At 40.9% G+C, this 24249-nt stretch overlaps 1 protein-coding gene across 3 annotated transcripts; it reads left to right on the forward strand.

The window, feature by feature from the left end:
• Positions 1–175: 175 nt before the first annotated feature.
• Positions 176–23694, forward strand: LOC120732925 (high affinity immunoglobulin epsilon receptor subunit beta-like). Of its 3 annotated transcripts, none has more exons than XM_040030842.1 (7): positions 176–243; positions 19381–19578; positions 20945–21061; positions 21615–21671; positions 21924–22130; positions 23039–23161; positions 23359–23694. In XM_040030842.1, the coding sequence occupies exons 2-7, from the start codon at positions 19402–19404 to the stop codon at positions 23404–23406; spliced, it is 729 nt and encodes a 242-aa protein (XP_039886776.1). In that variant the 5' UTR covers positions 176–243; positions 19381–19401; the 3' UTR covers positions 23407–23694. The 3 variants fall into 3 exon arrangements, with proteins under 3 accessions (XP_039886776.1, XP_039886775.1, XP_039886777.1); XM_040030841.1 differs by lacking the exon at positions 176–243 and adding an exon at positions 17829–17962; XM_040030843.1 differs by lacking the exon at positions 176–243 and adding an exon at positions 18075–18352.
• Positions 23695–24249: the final 555 nt, after the last annotated feature.

The following is a 24249-nucleotide window of genomic DNA, read 5'->3' on the forward strand; positions in this document are numbered from 1 at the left end:
TAAATTAGTCCAACGTTTTTCATCGTGTTGTTCCTTTTTGCTAGTGAGGGTAATTCTTCTATATTGGATTATTTTCAATTATCAGTGTGTTTAACTGGACGTTGAGCAAAGGGTTAATTTGTTTATATCTTCCTTGTGGGCGGAAGAACAACGGGCAAAATTTCGCATCCAACAACAGCTGCGCAACAAACATACAACCAGATATTAATTTGGATCTTGCTTGCTTTTCTTCTGCTCTGACAAGTAAATCGGTTTTTGCTTTATTTTGTATTGTAATTTAGGTCAATGTGACGCAATCATTGGTAAACAGGGGCTGGAGATCAAAGCGGGCTTGTAGGACTAACTTGGAAAGCTGCAATGCGCTCCGTGGTGCCAGTCACGGGTGGAGCTGTATTACTGTAATAGTTGAATTACGTCATACTGCGTCATATTATAGTGTCCAGAAAAAAGGCTGAGCAAAATCATAGCTCGATTTTCCGGAACAGTCGACGCAGTCTCGCTCCCTGCCGCTGGTAGAAGCGCAGTCACTTTCAAACATTTACAGGAGTAAAGTCGAGCTTCTTCCGCTTTACAGCAGATTAACGTCGAGTTTTCTCTCTGGTAGGTAACAGCACTTTCCTAATATGAGGATTAAAAAAAAAAAAAAAAGTCCAGACGATTTCAAAAATATCAACAAAGCTAATGAAAAGAGAATTAAGTTCTGAATTTTTCATGCAGCTTTACGCTGTTACTTAATTTCACAGGTGGATGGAATTACAGTACAATCTGTCTGATATTTGTTTCATGATTTCTCAGTCTCGGTTTCAGATATACTCTCCAATGCCACTTTATCGAGTGCATGCTGCTAATAGGAGCCCCTTTGCCTTCAGAGCTGGTTTAATTCTGCTTGGCAAAGATACGCTTGCGATTCTCAGCCTGTTGCTTCTACTCATTCGTTCTATTCAGACTGCCTTGCCCCAGAGAAATGTCACCCTGATTTTAATTAGTTATGATGTGTAAGCATGTTTGCAAATCTCTCTGCAACTCAACATGTCAGTCTCAATATTTCAGTTCAATCATAGCACTGAATTGATTCTTTTGACCTGTACTACACAGAGTGCTAACTCTTAATGAGCACAACTGGAATGTGTATAAAAAAAACACATAAAAACAACTTATTTAATCATGTTATTCCTAACACCTTTGTTAAAGCTCAAAGTAGTCTGGCCATTCTTCTCTGACCTCTATAATAAACAAGGTATTTTTCTCTCATAGACCTCACTGAATTTGTCATTATGGACATTTTTCTGTAAACCTTAGAAATCATTGTCTAAGTAGATCATCAGTTTCTGTAATATTCAGACCAGCCCATCTCTTACCGAAGACCACTTAAATCACCTTTCTTCACTTTAACCTCAGCAGGTCATCTTTCCAATATCTGCATGTTTAAATACTTTAAAGTGCTTTCATTAGATATTTCACTAACAAGCAGTTTAATGGTTAATAAAATGACTGTGAGTGTTTTATCTTTAGTACTGTTATTCAGTTAATCATCATCTTTATCTAATATTTAAATGTATAGCACATGGACAGCAAATGTAAACATAACTGCATCACTTTATGTAGTAATTTATTTATATACAAGTTATTTTATTTAATTATAATTAACAGCCATTCAGTATAAGTTACCGTTAATGGAGCTCACCTTCATTATAAGGTGATTTTATAAGAATTAATATAAGACAATAGTGTGACAGGGTGTGGTTGGTAGCTCAGCTGCAGAGGAGGAGTGAAGCAGTGGGTTCAGGGTGTGGTGTCAGGGAAGGCTGGTGTTTACAGTCGACGAGCATCATCTAATCATGCCTTCCCTATTTCAGTAGTGGCCGGGCCGGAGAGGAGAAGAGCTGCTGGAGCAGAGCACTGGTGCAGATCTGGAGCCGAAGAAGTGTGCGCTGGAAAGTGCAAAAAGTGATATTGTAGCAAATAAACAAAGGCAAAACGCACGTTTCTGCATCATGTCGGGTCCTTTGGGTTACAGTGGTGCTGAAACCCAAGCTCCCCAGATGACCCCCCAAGCAATTCTGGAGGTGTTCCAGGCAACCACGGTCGCATACTAGTGGAAGCCCAGGTGGCGGCGCTGAGCCTTCTCACAACAGTGTACGTGTCCTTTCTGACGTTAGGAGAGCCATCGTGGACTGATTGGGGCCCTCCCCTGAGGACCATCAGCGCCCCTTCCAGATGGGATGGGAGGACTGGCCCTTGGCGTTCAGGAGGCTGCATGGTGCTGCAGCACTGTTTTGAGAGTGTTTTGCAGTTATGTTCTGCCATACAAATCTCATGAAGCATCACTTTGAAACGCAGGCTGGTGTGATGGTGTGTTCGCACCACTACATGTTACCTGAGCACGAAAGACAAATTGTGCAAAACGAACTGGCAGAAATGTTAAAGCTGGGAATAGTAGAAGAGTCGCACAGTGCTTGGTGTAGCCCCATAGTTAGGTCTATGTGGTTCTGTGTGAAGTATTGCAAGATGAACGAAGTGCCACCGTTTGATGCCTACCCAATGACCCAGGTCGACGAGCTCCTGTGTACATCATTGACTGCCCCATTGTGTACATCAGCTGAAAATTGTCGGAGCATGAGGCCAGGTACGGTACATTAGAAAAGGAGTGCCTGGCCATCTGGTGGGCGGTCAACTCCCTATTTCTATAGCGGCAGGGCCGGAGATGAAGAGAGCTGCTGGAGCAGAGCACCGGTGCAGCTCCGGAGCTGGAGCAAAATTCGCTGGAACGTGCAAAAAGTGCTATTGTACAAAAAAAAAAAACGACAAAGCACAAGCTTCTGCGTTGTGTCAAATCCTTTGGGTTACAAATCGGTATTGAGGGAATTAGATTTTTTATTTTGTTATTTGCACAAGTTAAATAAACGTTTTGTCTTAACACTTCAATGAGTTCAGCCATTTCTCCACAGCTGGGGCCTTAATGTGATTCAGACTATGTTCATTTTTTTCTACTCTTCTCTCTTTCAGTCTCCAGGATCTCAATTCAGGATGTCTGTCACTGTGTCCAAGGCTGATGGAGTCACTATACTCACCTTGACCTCTGACCCTAATAGCCCTTGGCCTCCTCTGTGCCAGATCCTCAAGAACCTTTGCAGCAGTCCAGTGTGCTGCAAAGTGTCTCAGCACCTGAGGCGCCTCAAAAGACCTTCTGAGATAGTGCTGGGGGTGAGCTACAACCTTTAAAGCTTCAGATAAGCCTCCAGATGTTGTATTAAAAATGCAAATGAACTGCTAACTTAGTCTGATACACGTTTAGTTAATATTCTTTTAATGAGCTTCTTCTTTGCACTCACCACATACTCCTTTTAAGGCTTACAGACAAACTCACTCATCCACTTGTACATTTAAACATTCAGGAGATAAAACACTGTCAGAAAGCCTTCCAAGAAGACAGAGTAAAGGTCAATTTTATGTGTCTGGGATGCCACCGGCTTTGTATCTGTGTCATGTTTCCTTACCCCACGTGAGTCTAACTCTCTCACTGACAAATTTATTGGACTTAAAAGTGAAGAAAAGTAAAAAGTTATCCACTGTGGTTTAAAACAGGGCAGCACAATGGTTAGCGATGTCCTCTTCGGATTCTCCGGCTTCCTCCCACAGTCCGAAGACATGCGGTTAGTGGGGTTAGGTTGGGATGCCACCGGCTTTGTATCTGTGTCATGTTTCCTGTTACGGCCGCTGGCCTCAGGTGGTCCCGCCTTCCTCCATGGAATTCACGGTGCTCCAGGACTCACGGGGGATTGGCTGGCCCGGACATATGCCCGCCCCAACTTCATGCGGATCCGAGCCTGTCAGACTGCGCACACCATTGGCTGCTGCAGGAGCCTGGAGTACGACGGACAAGTGACACAGCTGTCTGCAGTTAGGACTATGACACAGCTGACTGCAGTTACCTGATAGTATAAAAGGCTGAGGAGTCTTCATTCGTCGAGGGACTTGTTGATTTGAACAGACTGTACAGAGAGTCCCTCCCTTTTGCCTTTTGCCTTTGTTTTGTGTTGCCTCCTGCGAGACGTTTAGTAGAACAGTGCTCTACTGGTGTTATTAATCGTGGTGTTTGTTTAAAGTTACTCTGCTGCCTAGTGTGTTGTTTCACTAACGGATTTCAGTTGTGTTAATAAACCTTATGTTTGTCTTCCTATCTAACTCCTTGGTCTCTGGGCTCGTTTATGTTACGTCCGCTGCCGCCTAGCAGAGCCGGGTCGTAACATAAGTGGGGGCTCGTCCGGGATCCCTCAAAGGGGGTCTTTGTTCCTGGGAGTGGGGGTTAAGATAAAAAAAAAAAAAAAAAAAAAAAGAGAAAAAACAGCAAGGGGGGGTGTTTGTTTTATCACTAGAGATTAAGCACTATGTCGGCTGCGTTTTGTTTACAGCACTTTATAGCTGCCCCATCTCTTGAGATTATTAATAGCTGTCGCAAAAATGATTTGCTGCAAATTGTGGATCACTTTCAGCTGCAGGTTTCAAAAACCCTCCGTAAGTGTGATATAAAAGCCTTAGTGGTGGACAAGTTGGTGGGAGCTGGTGTGCTTCAAGCGCCTGTTGTGCCTGTGGTCTCTGGTGTGCCAAGCCAAGCTGCCGTAGTTGAAGAGGGCCGAAATGGTTCCAGTGGGGATTGTGAGGGGGATGAGCGGGGAAAAACGCCGCGCACGCTTCCTCGCTATGACCCACTCTCTTCTGGGAGTTCCGAAGGCAGAGAAGGAGCTCGGCTGAAGGTGCGGCTGGCACGTCTCCAGATGGAGGCTGAGGAGAAGGCTCAGAACAGGCGGGTTCAGCTTGAAATAAGAAGGCTGGAAATAGAGGCAGACAAGGCCGTTAGGCTCCGACAGCTTGAGCTGGAGTCTCAGTCTCAAGCCTCATCTGTCTCTGCTGTCCATTCCGGTCCCACCTCCACGTCCACTTCTGCATTTAAGATTGATAAGTGCATTTCTTTAGTGCCCACTTTTAGAGAAACTGAGGTGGATACATACTTTGCAGCATTTGAACGTATCGCTGGCGCGCTGCAGTGGCCTAGTGAGATTTGGCCTCTTTTGCTACAGTGCAAACTGACCGGCAAAGCTCAAGAGGTGGTGGCTGCTCTTTCTTTAAAGGACAGTTTAGATTACTCGTGTGTTAAAGCAGCTGTCTTGAAGGCATATGAGCTAGTTCCGGAGGCCTATAGGCAGAGGTTTCGCCAGCAAAAGAAATTGCAGACTCAAACCTATGTGGAGTTTGCAAGAGAAAAGGGGGTTCTCTTTGATAAGTGGTGTGTTGCTTCAAAAGCGAGTGACTATGACGCTCTGCGTGAATTAGTTTTGTTAGAGGATTTTAAGAAGTGTATTCCTGAGCGTATTGTGCTGTATTTGAATGAACAGAAAGTGACGTCACTCGCATCTGCTGCTGTTCTTGCTGATGAGTTTGTACTCACTCATAAAGCCTCGTTTACTGACAGTGAGAAGCCACGGGTTAGCTCTATGCAACAGCGCCACACAGCTAAAGAGTCTGGGTCTAGGGAAAACCGTGAATGTTTTTACTGTCATAAAACCGGACATGTGATTGCTGACTGTTTAGCCTTAAAACGCAAAACATCACATGCTCAGCAACCCAAAGGGGTGGGTTTTGTAAAAGCTGAGGCCCGTCACGAGGTCCATGGGTGTGGTGGTAGGGTGCCAGACCCCTGTTTCGAACCATTCATTTTTGATGGCGCAGTATCGCTAACAGACAATCCATCTGAGTTAAAACCTGTGCGTATTTTAAGGGACACTGGAGGTTCTCAAACTGTCATCCTCTCAAGTGTATTACCATTTTCTGCTGAAAGTGAATGTGGTTTTAATTCTGGAGGAAGCCACCTGGAGGAAGGAGGGGCGGATGGGGGTGATGGGTTAAAACTATGTTATCCCACCTGTTCTAGACCCCATTTGTCTAACTCTGAAATGCTAAAAGCATTGCCGGGTTTGCTTGAGCATCTGAGTTCAGAGCAGCAAGAGGACATGATTGCCTTAATTAGGGAATACACCTGTTTATTCGGGGATGTGCCAGCTGCCACTACGGTGTTAGAGCATGACATTGATGTCCAGGGTGCTAAACCTATTAAGCAGCATCCTTATCGAGCCAGCCCCCATAAGCGCGTGCTCATGAAACAGGAGGCTGACTATCTGCTGCAACATGGTTTAGCGAAACCCAGTCAAAGCCCCTGGAGCTCGCCTTGTATAGTGGAGTCTAAGCCAGATGGCTCGCCCCGTTTCATTACAGACTTCCGGAAGGTGAACTCTGTGACTGTGGCTGACTCCCATCCTCTCCCAAGAGTTGAGGATTGTGTAGACTGTATTGGGACTGCTCAGTACGTCTCCAAGTTAGATCTTCTTAAAGGTTACTGGCAGGTCCCTTTAACTGACCGTGCCTCTAACATCGCTGCCTTTGTTACACCCGATGATTTTTTACAGTACACAGTCATGGCTTTCGGCATGTGTAACGCTCCTGCCACCTTCCAGAGGCTAGTAAATAAAGTCCTCCGTGGCCTGTCCAACTGCAGTGCCTACCTAGATGATCTAGTAGTTTACACTGAAACATGGCAAGATCATTTGGAAACGTTACAGCAGGTATTTCACCGTTTGGCACAAGCTACTCTAACTCTCAACTTAGCTAAGTGTGAGTTTGCCAAAGCTACTGTGACGTACTTAGGCAGGGAGGTGGGACGTGGACAGGTCCGACCCATAGGTACCCCACGTGAGTCTAACTCTCTCACTGACAAATTCATTGGACTTAAAAGTGAGAAGCTTTTATCCACTGTGGTTTAAAAGAGGGCAGCACTTCACTTCCACCATCAGGCTGGGGTCTTTCCGTGTCGAGTCTGTCCAGGGTGTACTCTGCCTCTCGTCCTAAGACAGCTGGGATAGGCTCCAGGTCCCCTGCGACCTTGTAAAAGGATAAGCAGAAGAGAATGGATGGATGGTTTTAGAGTTTTCTCATCACACTACAGAAAAAGCCTGAGAGAAAGTGCTCCAGTATACAGCATATCCTATGACTGGTGGTGAACACCACATCATCACATGTTGTTCATTCTGTGCTTCTTCTTTCTCAGACTCTGCAGATTATGATTGGGCTTCTCAATGTTGTCCTCGGATCAATCCTTATAAGCCAACACGATGGATCATGGACCATGAGTTATACCGGCTATCCTTGTTGGATGGGAGGGTTGGTAAGCAAGCTAAGCAGCTTTTTCCTCATGTTTTTGAACTAAGATTGGATCCACATAAGTAAATACTACTCAAAGGAGCTGCTGGAGAAACATTTTGCAGCGTATTAGGTTAACTGGTAACAGGGCAGAAATATCTTCTCTGGGCCAAAGCTAATTTAAAAAGCAAAGTGTATAACTGTTCTGTGGTCAAACGAATCAAAATGTGGAAATAATATCCAAAAACATTTAATTTCTTCGAAGGAAGTACAGGAGAAATATCTGTCTTTTGAAAAGATTTCATTTGCTTTGGCAGCGCTGGACCTCTCTGTGAAAGCAGCCATGTGACTCGACAAAAAGCATGACCCTGAATCGGGCAATACAGTTTTATATCCCAACAATAACACATTACTATTATGACTTTCTTCTTCTGGAACTGACGTGGCAGTCCTGTTGCCACCCTTTGAGTCTCCTTCCCCCGCTCACGTCTGTTCACATCCCTCATTATCTGCTCCTTTCCTGGAATGACACAGACAAAAAAAAAAAACCCTCCCTGCCTTGCTTTGATATTATCCTGATACCGATTTATTATCTAAGTTTGGGACATTCTGTTCGGACTCACTTGGCCCAGAAAATATCATCCTGACTGTTATTTGGTGTGATGAAAGACCCTCTGCGCTTTATGCCAATTCTCAATATTTCAGTCCAGACATGGCACTGACAGAGGCTCCCGACCCTCAAAAACACAGAGCGCCAACAAGTTTATGAGTACATGTGATATGTATATAAAAATATCAAAAAACAGCTTTATTTAATCATTTTAGTTGTTCATTTGTGTCTTGTCAAGATTGTCCTTTTTCAGTATAGGTTTAATTACAGCAGTTTTTAGTGGTTCTGGAAACTCGCCTGATAAGAAAAGTTGACGATCTGTAACAGGTCTGACTCTAAAGTCTTTGAGACCCTTTTGAAAAAACTTGTTGGCAGGACATCTAAACAGCAAGAGGAGGAGTTCAGCTGACCTAAGATGTCCTCCAGGTCCTTGCTGTTAATAGGGTGAAACTGTTTCATGGTGTTTAAACTGTTTTTCCATGGACAAGGTACATATCCTGAATCTGCTGTTGATGTTCCAATTGCTTGTCTAATCTTTTGGGTTTTGTCTGTGAAGAATTTGGCGAAGTCTTTGCAGGCCATGGTCGAATGAAGTTCAGCTGAAGTGAAGGCCAGTCGGTTTCAGAGATTTCAGCTGGCCGTGCCCTGCTTGTGATACGTCCTCCCCCTTCCAGGAGACATGATTTATGTCATGTTTATGTCAGAGTTTTATTTCTTGGTCACATTATCTGTGCTCCTTAGCTGTGTACTAGCTTGCTCATCGCCATTGTTTTGAATCAATGGCGAGGTTGTTTCATTTCTACACAGTGCATTTACCTCCACGTTTACTTCTAAGCAATGAATTTTTGTCTCCAGTACTGCGATCTTCTGCAGGAGGCTGTGGTAGTCATCTGTGGAGAAGGGAGGCATCTTGTTGCCAGTTAGCCTAGCGGTTAGCACCTTTCACTTCACTGGATAACCGGTGTTCCCAGGTGTGCTGTCAGATCTAGGCAAACTCAAAAAGTCAGGTAGAAGCTCCAGGTGTTGTAGTTTGTACCCCAGTTCTTTGTGATGACGTTTGTAATTTTTGGGCTTCAACTTGTAATTTGTGGTCTGGATCTTGGATTCTTACTTGTCTTTCTTTTCCTCTTAGCATCCAATAGCACATTAGTGATGGGATTTCTGGCTCTTTTTAGCGAACCGGCTCTTTTGGCTCGGCTCACTAAAAAGAGCCGGCTCTTTCGGCTCCCAGCCGGCTCTTCAGGTTGTTTTGTTGCTTTAATTAATTTAATTATTATTAACAACAGTATAAAATTATGCACAAAGGAATTACTAATGTAAAAATGGTTTTATTTTTATATATTTATATCTAAATATATACGGTGGTCCCTAGAGACAAAGCACGTACAAACTCCAAAACACATTTCTAGCGTTAACTGAACTTCCAAAACAGAGCTACCTAGATCACTTAAATTACACAATTGAAAACATATGTGTATTGTGTCCAGATCACACGCTGCACTCCTGGCTGTTGCCCCCACCCAAGACAAGATGCTATATCTAGGAATAAGGACTCGCTTACTTGCAGGTCTAATTATTATTTATTTCCTTTACTTTGCTGTTATGTTTTTTCTCTGTTATTCTTTGAAATTTCTTCATCAATTGCTAAGAATTAGACCTCTATTTGAAAATGATGACAGTGCAATGTTTTTCTCTTTTCACAAAACTGCAAACTTCAACTGTAAAGAAAGTAATACTGAAATAAAACTGCAAATGTAATTATTCTAATTTAACGCAAGGAAAATCAGAGCAGTGCAACCCAGCTGGTAAAAAAATTCAAAAACAAACACACTGTACTAAACTAATAAAAGATGAAATCAACAATGTCAAAATGTAAGAATTAACTAAAAAAGAATATGTATCAATACTTGATTAGAAATTAATCAAACAAAAATAAAAGTCAATTTAGCAATCGACTTAAGAGTAATTATCTTCAGAATCAAAACAAACAAAAATGAAAATTAATTTAGAAATTGACTCACGCAATTAACTGTATATATGAATCCAAGAAAATCATATCTGACAAACATCCATTATAGGATCAAATGCAAAAACAAAACAAATGGCCCCAAGACTATTTACTTGTCATCAACTGATGACAGAAATTAATCCCAAGATCAAATCCAAGGATCAGAAACAAACAGCAGTTACTCTAAGAGTGTTAACTGATAACTCAATTAAATGATGAAGATACAAAGTCCAGATGCAAAAACAAATAGCAGTTAACTCTACAGCAGTTTACTGATAACAACTAATGACAGATCATTTGTTTCACACTGTAAACTGTAAAGCTGCTACGTTGGTCATTTTGAACCGCTTCAAAGTCAGTTCAAAATTTCAATTGTAAATTTTTAGACTGTTATTAACCATTTTTACCTCAAAGTGTATATTTTACTCCTCTTACCTCAGTCTCAAATTGTACATATATTTATTCTACTCATTCTTACTCTTCCTATATTTATTGTTGTTCTTTTGCACTGTATAGAACTGGAGCCTCTTCGTCTCATCTCTCTATATACTGAACTGTATATAGCAGAGGTGACAATAAAGTTTACTTTGAGTGGAATTGAAAGGTCAAACTGCAAAAACAAATACCAGTTAATGCTATAGCTGTTAAGTGATTGCCAAACAAAAATAAATGTCAATTTAATATTTATCCTCAGAAACATCTAATTGTTTATCAAACAAAACAAAGTCAATTTCGACTTTGTTCCTCATTATCTGCTCCTTTCCTGGAATGACAGAGATCATGACCACTACTCATGCTAGTTCCTTCATCTGGGTAGGAATCTTCTCCAGGACCCAGGTCAGGTTCTTTTCAAATATTTATCTATTGGTATTACATGCTGCATCGTCTCACTGCATGACTATTATGTAATATCTCCTTCGTCTTCTTCTGTTTTACTGGCAGTTGGCAACCCATTTAATTGGAGCAGGTAGTTGTACTGTCTTCTAGTGGAAGAGAATGTAATTGTTCTGCCCGTTACTCATGCCAGTTGCTTAGAGTACGAATTAGGTGGAACCAGATTATCTTCCACGGCACACCTGACCATTTCTCACAGCACACCTGTGTGCCACAGCACAGTGGTTGAGAAACCGGGGTTCAGAGTATGTAGAGTATCAGACTTGGTGCTTAAGAAAAATCAGGAGGATCTTATGAAATCAAATGTGTTTTATTACTGGAAATCTTAATCCCTTACTTCTATGGTTTTATTGATATATTGCAGTTTCTTGTTGTCACCTTAGACACATGATGTGTCTCCTCGTTCAGTTGGAGGAATGTAACTTTAACGTCTTTGTTTTTTTGTCTTGTGTAGTTCATCATGTTTGGAATTGTCAGCATTTTGTCTGACAAGTATCCAAGTCCATGTCTGGTGAGTAGTTCAGATGTACCTTAGAAGGACAACTTAAATTTCGTGTCTCTTCTTTTTCCTGTTTAAGTTGAAGATATGAAAGTAGAAGTATACTATTCTATTTCAATATACAAGTTTACACCAGGTCTCATGTATGCACATCTATGTATATGTATTTATGTAGGATGGAGCTGCAGAGCTTTAATACCAACCATTGCAAGCTTTCCTGCACTGACTGACTGTAAAACTTTTAACCGACCAGCCTTCTAATGTCTAAAATGTTATTTTACACTAACTGACCCATCTTGTATTTCAGGTTATCGTCAATGTGATTCTGAATCTGACTGGCGTTGCTTTTGCCATTGCAGCTATTGTGCTGTATAGCATCAGTGTATCTAATCTATATTGGCCGGAAATGTGTTATGAATGCTACGACGGCAAAACAGTAATTATGGTAAGTGTAGTTAAGGTTAGTTCAGGTTCAAATACCTAACTGACAAGTGGAAAATATACGGTTTTAATTGTTTTGTAGATATAATCACAGGTTTCTGCTTCTGAAATCTGTGGATTTGCAGCTGGTAATCAGATAATAGTATATGTAGGTTTTTGACTGTAGGAGGATGTTGCGATCACAGTCACGTCTGTACAGAAGTCTCCGCCCACTCTCCGGTCAAAGGGTCTGAGCCTCTGATCCTTTTATTACTGCAATAAAATTGAGCACTGTTGTTTGTATCCCAACAGATGCTCTACAGAAGCATCATTGCTGTGCTAATTGTGCTGTCAGTCCTGGAGCTCTGCGTCACCATCAGCTCAGTCGTCTTGGGGATCAAGAGTCTGAAGAGCAAAGAAAAGGGACAAACCAAGGTAATAGACTAGCATCGCTTCAAGGTGAAACTGTTATTTAAGCAGAAAATGTTGGCTGAAAATGTGGAGGGTTTTTTTTTCTTTTGTTTTTGTTTTGAGTTCTTGTGTGGAAGTTTGTGAATATTTGGTGACTTGCTCAAAAGCCAAAAAGATTTAGTGTCATTTTACTTCACCAATATTTTCTTTTTTAGAGCACTGATGACCCAGAGCTCTACAAACCACTTCTCGAGGAAGTTACCACTAAGCCTACAGTCTGAATGTAATTGTGCTGTGAGGAATTGTAAGCATGTGCCTTCATAGCTTTGACTCTGTACTACGACTATATTGGTCCATGTTACATAAAAATAACGGAATCTGTTGCACATTTCATCAGCATTTGACTACAGACGTGAGGGCTGTAGGTCTTTAGTCATTGAAGCTGAGGCACTGAGGCAACACTGTCTATATACTTTTGGCAGTGATGTTATTATTTTAGTTGTGACCATCATGGATGCAATGTGTTTTAGTGCGAAAGCAATCACTTCTAACATTATAACTATGCTTAAAAATGTGATAACTTTTTTAAGCATAGTTATAATTAGAATAAACTTATTTAAAATTTTGTAATGATATCTAATTTGAAGCCATCTCTAAGCTTATGAGATCATGCATATACTGTATTTAGATCCATGATGTCAAGAGATGGGTTATGAAGCCTTTTTGTGAAGCTGTGGGCTGAGTGTTTTTGTCATCGTAGTGTTTTGAAATGACTCGAGAGTTTTCAAATTTCGTCTCCTTTATTAGTGCTAGTACGACTGGACTGAGGACGATCTGAAGGGCAGTTTGGACAGATACTAGAACCTTTTTGAATGGTTTTGACAACTTCCCATGCTGTGGATTTTTGGATGACATGTATATCTATACCCCAAGTGGAGGAGTTTAAGTATCTCAGGGTCTTGTTCACAAGTGACGGGAGAAGGGAGCGGGAGATCGACAGACGGATTGGTGAAGCGGCCGCAGTACTGGTCTGTTGTGGTGAAGAGAGAGCTGAGTGTAAAAGGAAAGCTCTAAATTTACCGTTCGACCTATATCCTTACCCTCACCTATGGTCAAGAGCTGTGGGTAGTGACCGAAAGAACGAAATCGCGGATACAAGCAGCAGAAATGGGCTTCCTCCGTAGGGTGGCTGGCCTCTCCCTTAGAGATAAGGTGAGACGTTCGGCCATCCGGGAGGGGCTGCCTCCCGGGTGAGGGGTCCCGGGCATGTCCCACCGAAAGGAGGCTCCAGGGCAGACCCAGGACACACTGGAGGGATTATATCTCTCTGCTGGCCTGGGTGTTCCCCCGGACAAGCTAGAGGAGGTGGCTGGAAAGAGGGAGGTCTGGCTTCTCTGCTTGGGCTGCTGCCCCCGCGACTCAGCCCCGGATAAGCGGAAGAAGATGGATGGATGGATGGATGGATGGATGGATGGATGGATGGATACCTATATATCTGCACTGAACGTCACCAGACGTTTTGCTCTAATGGATTACAACCAAAACATGTCTCTTAAAAAAACAGAAAGTGTGCAGCAAAAATAGTGAACAGATCACAATAAAATCACCTTAAGGATCATAACAGTACTATATAATCATATATACGCACACTTTACCTACACTGAAGTGTTTATATATATATTAGAATTAGCATTTTAAGCATTTAACCTATATATATATAAATTGTATGTAACCAATATATTTAGGCCAAGTATTATCCACATCACAAGTTTATGCATACTGCTTGTTTTGTGATTTAATAATCAGGATTAATGTCTAACATTTGACATGTTGTGGCCTATTGTGACAAAGCACAACAATGGTTTCTTTTTTTTAAATTTATTGATTAGCATTCAAATGTATTCATTAAACGTGATCCATCTGAAGATGGCTCCTGGCCACACCCCTGACCTGCACCTGATCCTGCATCTGCTGTTTTTGGCTGGAGGACGAGTGGAAAGTTACCCAGTAGCAGGAGTGATTCCTGACCCCTATAAAAGATGGGTCAGCGGTCCACCAGGCTCTTTTCTGTCTCTCTTGGTGAGACTCTGCAGTCTGTGCTTATGGCTCTACACCCCAGGGTTTGCTTTGCTTCTTTCTATCTATTGTTTTTCTATTCTGTCTTAATGTACTATCTTGCTGTTCACATGAGTCTGCTTATTAAATTGTGTTTCAAGAATGCCTGCTACTTCTTTCCAGAGGATTTTTTTTTTTTTTTGAGTAATTTGATTTTCATTGGATTTAAAAAGTTGGATCTCCAAACCATTGGCTAGATAAGGTTATCATGTTGGCTTTAAAACCTGCGACCCAACACCTGTCCTGGAAAATCCAAAGAATTTCACTGGAGAAGATACTCTCAACAATTATCATACAAGGATACATGAAAATGATTTGATATACCTTTATTAGTCCCACAAGGGGAAATTTCATAAGGCTGCCGACCTATTGCACGCAATGGCGGCGCCATCTTACCCTCCGACCATACATACATTACACAAAAACATCACATGGGGAAGACAGGTCAGAGAGGTATAACAATGGAAAATGCACCACATGAGGAAAGATAAGGAGAAAAAATAACTCCCCCCAGACTGAGCTCCAACAGGGAGATCAGTTTGAGAACAGAAAAAAACACCTCTGCACATGAAAAACTCTTAATACACCAAAGAAACACATGACAAGCAACAGTGGTGGATAAAGGGTGCAGCATCGGAAGGGAATAAGCGTCGAAGGCGTTTGGAAAGGGAGGGGGGAGGAGTGTGTGCATATCACTGTATGTGTGTGCGTGTCCAGAGTTCAGCTGAGACAGTGTCATTCGCCCTGCTAGGCTTAGTAAACAGTCTTCCAGCCAACCCAGGTGGCCTTGCATGGAATGGGAAGGAACAGACTAAACACAGACCGCCGCTGGCGCCAAAGGGGCTATCCACATGAAGTGATAATGTGGAAGTTGATACATTTTATTAGCCCATAGAACATGAAAGCAGTAAAGTCAGAGACACTGCACCCTCAGTAGGAAAGCCTGGTTGTTAGCCAAGTATTACTCCTTGGATCATCCTACTTAACAACTTTTATAATAACCATAATTTACAAAATTAACTCTTTTTTTTCTCAATACAGTTTACATGAGCACACACACATCAAGGACAAACCAGGAGCGTATCTAGAGAAATATTCTTGGGGTGGCATGAAAATCAAATGGAAGAAAATCAAAGCTTTTTCTTTTTTCCAAACACATGCAGGTGGTTACTGCATTTGAATCCTTTTAAACATTTCAGTTACATAAAACAAGCACATTTGGATTTTTTGTACTGTGTAGCCTATAAAATAAATAAATATGTAGCTCAATAAATACAAAATCCAGAAAATAACATGAATGGTTCATTTACAAACACAAGTCTAACCTAAGTTTCACACTGTTTTTCTGTTAGAAAAAAAAATCAAATTGTTGCTTAAAGTTAAAACTAAATGTCAGAAATCTGCCTTGTCGTGAATACAAATTTAAACCCATGTTTTCATGATTTTTTGGGTTAACCCTCTAAAGTCCAAAGTATAATTGGCTATTTTGGACTTATTCTTTTCAGCTCAACTTCACGTGTCTGAATTTGGTTGTTTTTTCATTGACATATTAACACAACTGATCTGAAATTACACAAAACACAAAATCCTAGTAGTAGTTTTTTGTTTTGGGGTTTTTTTTTTACAAAAAAACTTCATAACTTGAAATGCAAATATATTATGTGCAACCATTTAAAAACACTACTATAACTAAAATGAAAGAACAATCAGGTGTCACAATAAGATGCCCCACAAATTATTTGTGCCATTAAAAAACATATTTGTCCGCTACAAGACAAGTTATAAAAATAACTCAGTTGTTTGGTGGTGGCTGTGGCGGAGCTTCCACAGAGGCCAGCAGGTGGATGAGGGAAAGGGAGGCAGGAGGAGGAGAGACCCGAGGCGGCCGCCGGTCCGAGTGTCAGGTGAACTGAACTTCAGGTAAGAAGTTATGACCTGCAGTCTATCTGGGTCAGATATAAACCAAGTTTAGGTGGAGTTTATTTTCGTTGTGCTAACTTTTTATAATCATTTACAATAACTCGTACTGCGTACTATCTAGCATGATGGAGTTTCTATACAGCTGGGTGGGTGCTATGATGTTACTGATAGTGAACTTTATTTTATTCATAAGGTTAGTTAGTAGAGTTGCCAACGACTCCTTAAAAAATGGAATGGTTACTTTTATGTGTTTCGTATTGAGCTGAGAAGGGACGCAGTTTGTCCCGGACTTCAGCTAGAATGGAAAAAGACACACAGCTGGAGTTATTCTGTGTCTTTGCTGCACAGCTGCATCTTCTTCTGTTATTCTCTGCCCCCCTGTCCTACTTCAATCATGAAACTGATCAATGATCAGCTGATCGGCTTTTCTCTCGTTTGTTTATCGCCCACTTTGCGCCAGAAAGAGGAAACCGGCGGATGTCGTGCTAAACAACAGCAGCATGTTTAAGCTTGATCAGCTGTTGTTATAATTTATTTAATATTAATTTCTAGTAACAGCTGATGTTTGCTGGAGCCTGTCAGTTTGGATATGTGGTGAGAGGGAAACATGTCCCCGTCCGGCCCTGTGAAATGCCCATGGTTGATTGGAATGTGCTCTGGCACAATCATAGGCATTACCACTGAAAACAAGGGGGAAAAGGCGCTAAGGGCTGAACCAGTGCTGGACTGGGACAAAAAAAAATCGGCCCGGCATTTTGGCTGGAGACCGGCCCACCAGGTCTTATAGGAACGGCCATAAAGCCTTTGACAACAGGCATCTCCAAAAACGTTAGAGTACTTTTGCAAATATGTGATGTCTTGATAAATCGAGCAGGTATTTGAAGTTTACACAGCACCATTCTCGCATGAAAATATCTTTAAATTTTATTTTGTGACCCAGAAAGCGTAATATTTCAAACTCTGCCACTCTGTGTTCCTCCGCCACTGCCTCCTTTGAGTTTTGGACGAAATGGATTCTGGGATATTTTATTTCGTCACTTCGAGCTGATTGGAGACCAGAACAGTCAATCAGATTTTTTTGCATCCAAGTCTGTGATTGGCTGGTTTTGTGGCACAAATAAAACGGTGTAGAGAAAGAGTTGAGCGCGCACGGGCAGAAATGTTGAGAGCGCGAGCAACACATTGCGAGCGAGCGCAAATGCAAAACCTGAGCGGGAGGGGCTGCTGGTGTGTGTATGTGGATAATAAAAACACTGAAATACATTTTTTGCATGCAGGAATGAATTTTGTTCACTCAAATTCAGCTTTTCTTCGCTCAAAATAAATTTCTCCTCAAAATACAACACATGCACCTGCAAACTTTTTTTTACTTGCGCTCAAATTTTTTTTACGTGCGCTCAGAATAGTGGCACAAAAATAACGCCATAGCTCTCGAGACCTGGAGTTCCCCCACCCCTGACTTAACACAGTAACCCCAAGTCAATCACACTTCCAGTGAAAGCAAACTGTCCACTTAGGAAACAACCGAAATCCAAAATTCATTAACCTGGATTTCTACAACAATTTGCTGATTCACTTAATGCCTAAATAAATAGATCAAAATCAGTGCGTTGATTATTATAATCTGGTTATTAGTCCTGAATTCGTTTAGTTAAATTAGTCCACCAACCTTTTTCACTGTATTGTTCCGTTTTGCTAGTGAGGGTAATTCTTCCACATTTGATTTTTTTCAATTATCTTTGTGTGAAATTGGATGTTGAGCAAAGGGTTAATTTTTTATATTGTCCTTATGGGCGGAGGAACAACTGGAAAATCTCATCCAGCAATAGCTGCGCAACAAGCACACAACCAGATATTGATTTGGCTTTTGGTTGCTTTTCTCCTCCTCTGACAAGTAAGTTTGTTTGTTTTATTGATTTTGTATTGTAATTCAGGTTAATGTGACTTAATCATTGGTAAACAGGGGCTGGAGATCAAAGCGGGCCTGTAGGACTAACTTGGAAAGCTGCAATGCCCTCCGTGGTGCCAGTCACGGGTGGAGCTGTATTACTGTAATTGTTAAATTACGTCGTATTACTGTCGAGAACAAAGACTTTGATCAAAGACTTTTTTACATACATGTTTGTTTTTGTGGTCGTGGCTCGATTTCCCGGAACAGTTGGCGCAGTTTCGCTCCCTGCTGCTGGTAGTGGCGCAGTCACTTTATTTTTTTGGACTTTCACTCACGGGAGTAAAGTCGAGTTTCGTCCGCTTTGCAGCACATGTCCGTCGAGTTTTCTCTCTGGTAGGTTACAGCACTTTCCTAATATGCGGAGGACCCCAAAAACAGTTTAGAGGATTGCAAAAATGTCAACAAAGCTATAATGAAAAGAGAATTAAGTTCTGAATTTTTCATACACCAGCTTTACTCTGTTACTTCGTTTATATTCGTTTCATGATTTCTCAGTTTCGGTTTCAGAAAAACTATCCAAAGCCACTTTATTGGGTCCAGCCAGGCTTTTGTTTACACTAAATTCTGACCTGCGTCCAAAATTTGCAACGAAGCTTCGACATGTTGAGCGTTCAGAGATGATTCTCTGCATACGTTGGTCGCGGTGAGTGATTATGGGAGTTAGTCTTGCTTCGTTTATTGTCAAAGCAGTCTGGCCATTTTCCTCTGACCTCTATAATCAACAAGGCATTTTCTGCAGGTCACTGAATTCTTTATTATGGACATTTTTCTGTAAACCTTAGAGATCTCTCAGTAGATCATCAGTTTCTGTAATATTCAGACCAGCCCATCTGTCACCAAAGACCACGCCCCATTCAGAGTCATTTAAATCACCTTTCTTCACTTTATCTTTTCAATGTCCACATGCTTAAGTACTTTAAAGTGCTTTCATTAGATATTTCCACTAACAAGTAGTTTAATGGTTAATAAAGTGACTGTGAGTGTTTATCTTCATTACTGTTATTCAGTTAATCATCATCTTTATCTAATATTGAAATGTATAGCATCTTGTTATAACTGCAAACACAACTGCATCACTTAATGTAGTTATTTATTTATATACAAGTTTTTTTTTTAATTTCATTATAATTAACAGACAGTGTAAGTCACTGTTAATGGAGCTCGACATCATTATAAGGTGAGTTATAAGCGTTAATATAAGATAATAGGTATCGAGTGATTTGGATTTTTAATTTTGTTAGTTGCAGAAGTTAAATGAATATTTTGTTTCAATACTTCAATGAGTTCAGGCATTTCTCCACAGCTGGGGCCTTAATGTGATTCAGACTATGTTCATTTTTATGTACTCTTCTCTCTTTCAGTCTCCAGGATCTACAGGCAGGATGTCTGTCACTGTGTCCAAGGCTGATGGGGTCACTGTATTCACCTTGACCTCTGACCCTGATAGCTCTTGGCCTCCTCTGTGCCAGATCCTCAAGAACCTTTGCTACAGCCCAGTGTGCTGCACCGTGTCTCAGCGCCTGAGGAGCCTCAACAGAACCTCTCAGACAGTGCTGGGGGTGAGCTACAACCTTTAAAGATTCAAATACCTCGCTTCTGTCAGTCTGCCCCAGGGCAGCTGTGGCTACACCTGTAGCTTGCCTCCACCAGTGTGTGAATTAATAGTGGAATTGTAAAGCGCTTTGACGGTCTCGAAAACTTGTTGTTCCTAGAGTATTTAAAAGTAGAATGGGAGGCAGAGCCTTCAGTCTTCAGTCCCCTTTTCTGTGGAACCAGCTTCCAGTTTGGATTCGGGAGACAGACGCTATCACTACTTTTAAGATTAGGCTTCAAACTTTCCTTTTTGCTAAAGCATTTTCTCACCTTTCTCACTCACTATGTGTTAACAGACCTCTCTGCATCGAATCATACCTGTTATTGATCTCTGTCTCTCTTCCACAGCATGTCTTTATCCTGTCTTCCTTTTCTCACCCCAACCAATCACAGCAGATGGTCCCGCCCCTCCCTGAGCCTGGTTCTGCCGGAGGTTTCTTCCTGTTAAAAGGGAGTTTTTCCTTCCCACTGTCGTCAAAGTGCTTGCTCATAGGGTGTCATATGATTGTTGGGCTTTTCTCTGTGTCTATTATTGTACGATCTACTGTACATTATAAAGCGCCTTGAGGCGACTGTTGTTGTGATTTGGCGCTGTATAAGTCGAATTGAATATATATAGTTATATATAGCTGTTATAACACAGAATATAGTTTGTGTACTCCCCTTTACGCGTGTGTGTGTGTGTGTGTGTGTGTCGAGTAATTCAAATCATTTTAAACATTCAGGAGATAAAACACTGTGTCAGAAAGCCTTCCAAGAAGACAGAGTAAAGGTAAATTTTATGTGTCAGGGATGCCACTGGCTTTGTATCAGTGTCATGTTTCCTTACCCCACGTGAGTCTAACTCTCACGTGAGTCTAACTCTCTCACTGACAAATTTATTGGACTTAAAAGTGAAGAAAAGTAAAAAGTTATCCACTGTGGTTTAAAACAGGGCAGCACAATGGTTAGCGATGTCCTCTTCGGCTTCCTCCCACAGTCCAAAGGCATGAGGTTAGTGGGGTTAGGTTAGGTCAGGTTAATTGGTAACTCTAAAATCGCTCTAAGGTGTGTATGTGGTTGTGAATGTTTGTCTGTCTCGATGTGTTTGCCCTGTGACAGACTGGCGATCTGTCTAGGGAGTACCCTGCCTCTCGCCCTAAGACAGCTGGGATAGGCTCCAGGCCCCCGCAACCCTGAATAAGCAGAAGAGAATGGATGGATAGTTTAAGAGTTTTCTTATCACACTACAGAAAAAGCCTGAGAGAAAGTGCTCCAGTATACAGCATATCCTATGACTGGTGTTAAACATCTACATCACCAGTTGTTAATTCTGTGCTTCTTCTTTGTCAGACTCTGCAGATTATGATTGGGCTTTTCAGTGTTGGACTCGGAACAATCCTTGTAAGCCGATATGTTGGATTATGGACCATACGTGAAACCGGCTACCCTTTTTGGATGGGAGGGTTGGTAAGCAAGCGAAGCAGCTTTTTCCTCAACTAGAATCCTCTGAGTCGGAAAAGAAAGGGACAACATTCCTCTTCCAAAAGTCCATCGGCTGCTCTCTACAGTTCCCAAATGTTTTGGGCTGTTGTTAAAAGAGGGGAGCTACACAGTAGTCAACATCAGATAAAAAAATTCTCCTTTTCTTTTTTGTAATTGCAAATTTTCTCAGTTTTACTGTAAAATAAATAAATAAATACATAAGGGCATATGAAGTTTACCAATCATCGCATTCTGTTTTCATTTACATTTTAAACACATTTCAACTCTTCAGAATTGAGCCTGTAGTTCAGAGTATGTAGAGTATCAGAGTTGGCGCTTAAGACAAAGCTGGAGAATCTTATGAAATCAAATGTGTTTTATCAATTGAAATCTTAATCCCTTACTTCTGTGGTTTTATTGATAAGCTGCTGTTTCTTATTGTCACCTTAAACACATGATGTGTCTCCTCATTCAGTTTAATTACACATGGGAAGGAATTAAACTTTATTGTCTTTGTTTTTTTTTTTGTCTTGTGTAGTTCATCATGTTTGGAATCGTCAGCATTTTGTCTGACAAGTATCCAAGTCCATGTCTGGTGAGTAGTCCAGACATATCCTAGAAAGACGACTTGAATTTTGTTGTCTAAGTTGAAGATATAAAAGTAGACGTATAATATTTCAATATACACACTTGTGCCAGGTCTCATGTATGCACATCTATGTAGATGTAAGATTAATGCCAACCATTGCAAGCTTTCCTGCATTGATTGACTGTAAAACTGTTAACCGACCAGCCTTCTAATGTTGAAAATTTGATTTTACACTAACTGACCCATCTTGTATTTCAGGTTATCGTCAATGTGATTCTGAATCTGACTGGCGTTGCTTTTGCCATTGCAGCTATTGTGCTGTATAGCATCAGTGTATCTAATATATATTTGTGGAACATTTGTGGGGAGCCCGACTACTGGTATGGCCGTCATACAACACCAAGTCCGTCTCCTGAACAGATGATACTACAGGAGAGATGCTTGGAGGCCAAAGCTTTAATTAAGGTAAGCGTTAGTTCAGCAGTTTACATACAAGTTAAATTACCTAACTGACAAGTGGAAAATAATTGTTTATAATCGAATAATTATTAAATTGTTTTGTCGATATAATCACAGGTTTTTGCTTCTGAAATCTATGGATTTGCAGCTGGTGATCAGATAATAGTATACAGTGGTCCCTCGCTAAAATGCGGTTCACCTTTCGTGGTCTCACTTTTCCGCAGATTTTTTTTTTGTGCAATTTTGCATGCTCTTTAGAAAAAAAATTTGACTCCTGTACAGAACGTCAAATTTACATAAATCTTTGATCGCTAGCAGTGTAACTCTGAAGTGCTGTACTGTATGTTTGTAAGTTTTCTCCCCAACTGACACAACAATGTCAATGAAACGTTTGGCACCATCAAAGGCACCTGCGCTAGCACCCAAAAGGCAGAGGAAGATGCTAACCATCGCACAAAAACTTGGACTTCTGGACATGCTAAAGGAAGGTAGATGTTAACGTAGTTAATTACCACTATTGTGGTACCACTACCATAGAATTTACAGAAACAGTCAGATAAGTCAAACTTTACTCAACTTCTTCTTGCTTCCTTTATTTCTACACCATTGATTCATTGATGTTGGATTCTCTGGCAGCTTCTCTATTCTCATGTTCTGGACCTGAAAACAGGGTTTGATCTTTGGTTTCATTCTGTAATGCTGAAATTATTTTTCTACAAAGGTTTGAACTTTGAGAGCATTTTTAGAACGTTACTCCCATGATAAACGAGGGACCACTGTATATAGGTTTTTGATCTTGCGATCACAGTCACGCCTGTACAGAAGTCTCCGCCCACTCTCCGGTCAAAGGGTCTGAGCCTCTGATCCTTTTATTACTGCAATAAAATTGAGCACTGTTGTTTGTATCCCAACAGATGCTCTACAGAAGCATCATTGCTGTGCTAATTGTGCTGTCAGTCCTGGAGCTCTGCGTCACCATCAGCTCAGTCGTCTTGGGGATCAAGAGTCTGAAGAGCAAAGAAAAGGGACAAACCAAGGTAATAGACTAGCATCGCTTCAAGGTGAAACTGTTATTTAAGCAGAAAATGTTGGCTGAAAATGTTTAGGGTTTTTTTCTTTTGTTTTTGTTTTGTGTGAGTTCTTATGTGGAAGTTTATGAATATTTGGTGACTTGCTCAAAAGCCAAACAGATTTATTCAGCGTCATTTTACTTTACCAATCTTTTCTTTTTTAGAGCACTGATGACCCAGAGCTCTACACACCACTTCTAGAGGACCACTAAGCCTACAGTCTGAATGTAATTGTGCTGTGAGGCTTTGTAACCATGTGCCTTCATAGCTTTCACCCTGTACTGCAACATTATCATGCACTTCTCTTGCACTTTTATATACTGCAAATTGAATGTATTTCTAAATCTCTACTTTTTCTCTTCAGTGTGCCTTCCTCCAGATAGTATGCCACATGCTTTGTATGCTTTGTTGTTGCTTTTCTTTCTTTCTTTTTCTTTTTTTTTTTTTTGACAATATTGGGCCATGATACATAAAAATAAAGAAATCTGTTGCACATTTCATCAGCATTTGAGTTCCTTTCAAAAATGTTTTCAAAGGTAGATGAGAACTAAAAATTGTGTGGTAAAATCTGTGGAAAAAGTGTGGGGCTAATTCACTGCAGAACACTTTGTAACATGCAGCTGTCCAGAACTCTAATCAATAATCAATGGCTGATTGGGATCTTTGATTATCTGCTGTTGTCACTGAATAGAATAGAATAGAATAGGATTGAATAGAATAGCCATTTATTATCATTTTCCCTGTACAATGACCAACCTTGCCGGAATAAAATATAAACAGGACAAGTTTATACAATCAAGAGGGAAATATAGAAAACAAGAGAAATTTATACAAAACAAACAAATGGTGTTTATTAGCAAATGGACTGATTCTTATATAGTGCTTCTCTACTCTCCTGAAGCACTCAAAGCACTTAAGACAACATACTACATTAATTTTCTTCTATGCTGCTTAAGTGCTTTCTATTTAAACATTCACACAAATTGATTCTCTGATGGATGCAACTTGCCCAAGTAAATTTAGCATGCGGACTATGAAAGCCAGAGATTGAACCA

This window comes from Simochromis diagramma, unplaced genomic scaffold, assembly GCF_900408965.1.
Source record: "Simochromis diagramma unplaced genomic scaffold, fSimDia1.1 OVJJ01000361.1, whole genome shotgun sequence".
NCBI classification, from domain to species: Eukaryota; Metazoa; Chordata; class Actinopteri; order Cichliformes; family Cichlidae; genus Simochromis; species Simochromis diagramma.

Bases quoted from the DNA above. Each gene is read 5' to 3' on its own strand.
- LOC120732925 (XM_040030842.1), top strand. From the start codon at position 19,402: ATGTCTGTCACTGTGTCCAAGGCTGATGGGGTCACTGTATTCACCTTG. The intron at 19,579-20,944 runs GTGAGCTACAAC...CTTCTTTGTCAG, and splicing joins CCTCTCAGACAGTGCTGGGG to ACTCTGCAGATTATGATTGG. The intron at 21,062-21,614 runs GTAAGCAAGCGA...TGTCTTGTGTAG, and splicing joins CTTTTTGGATGGGAGGGTTG to TTCATCATGTTTGGAATCGT.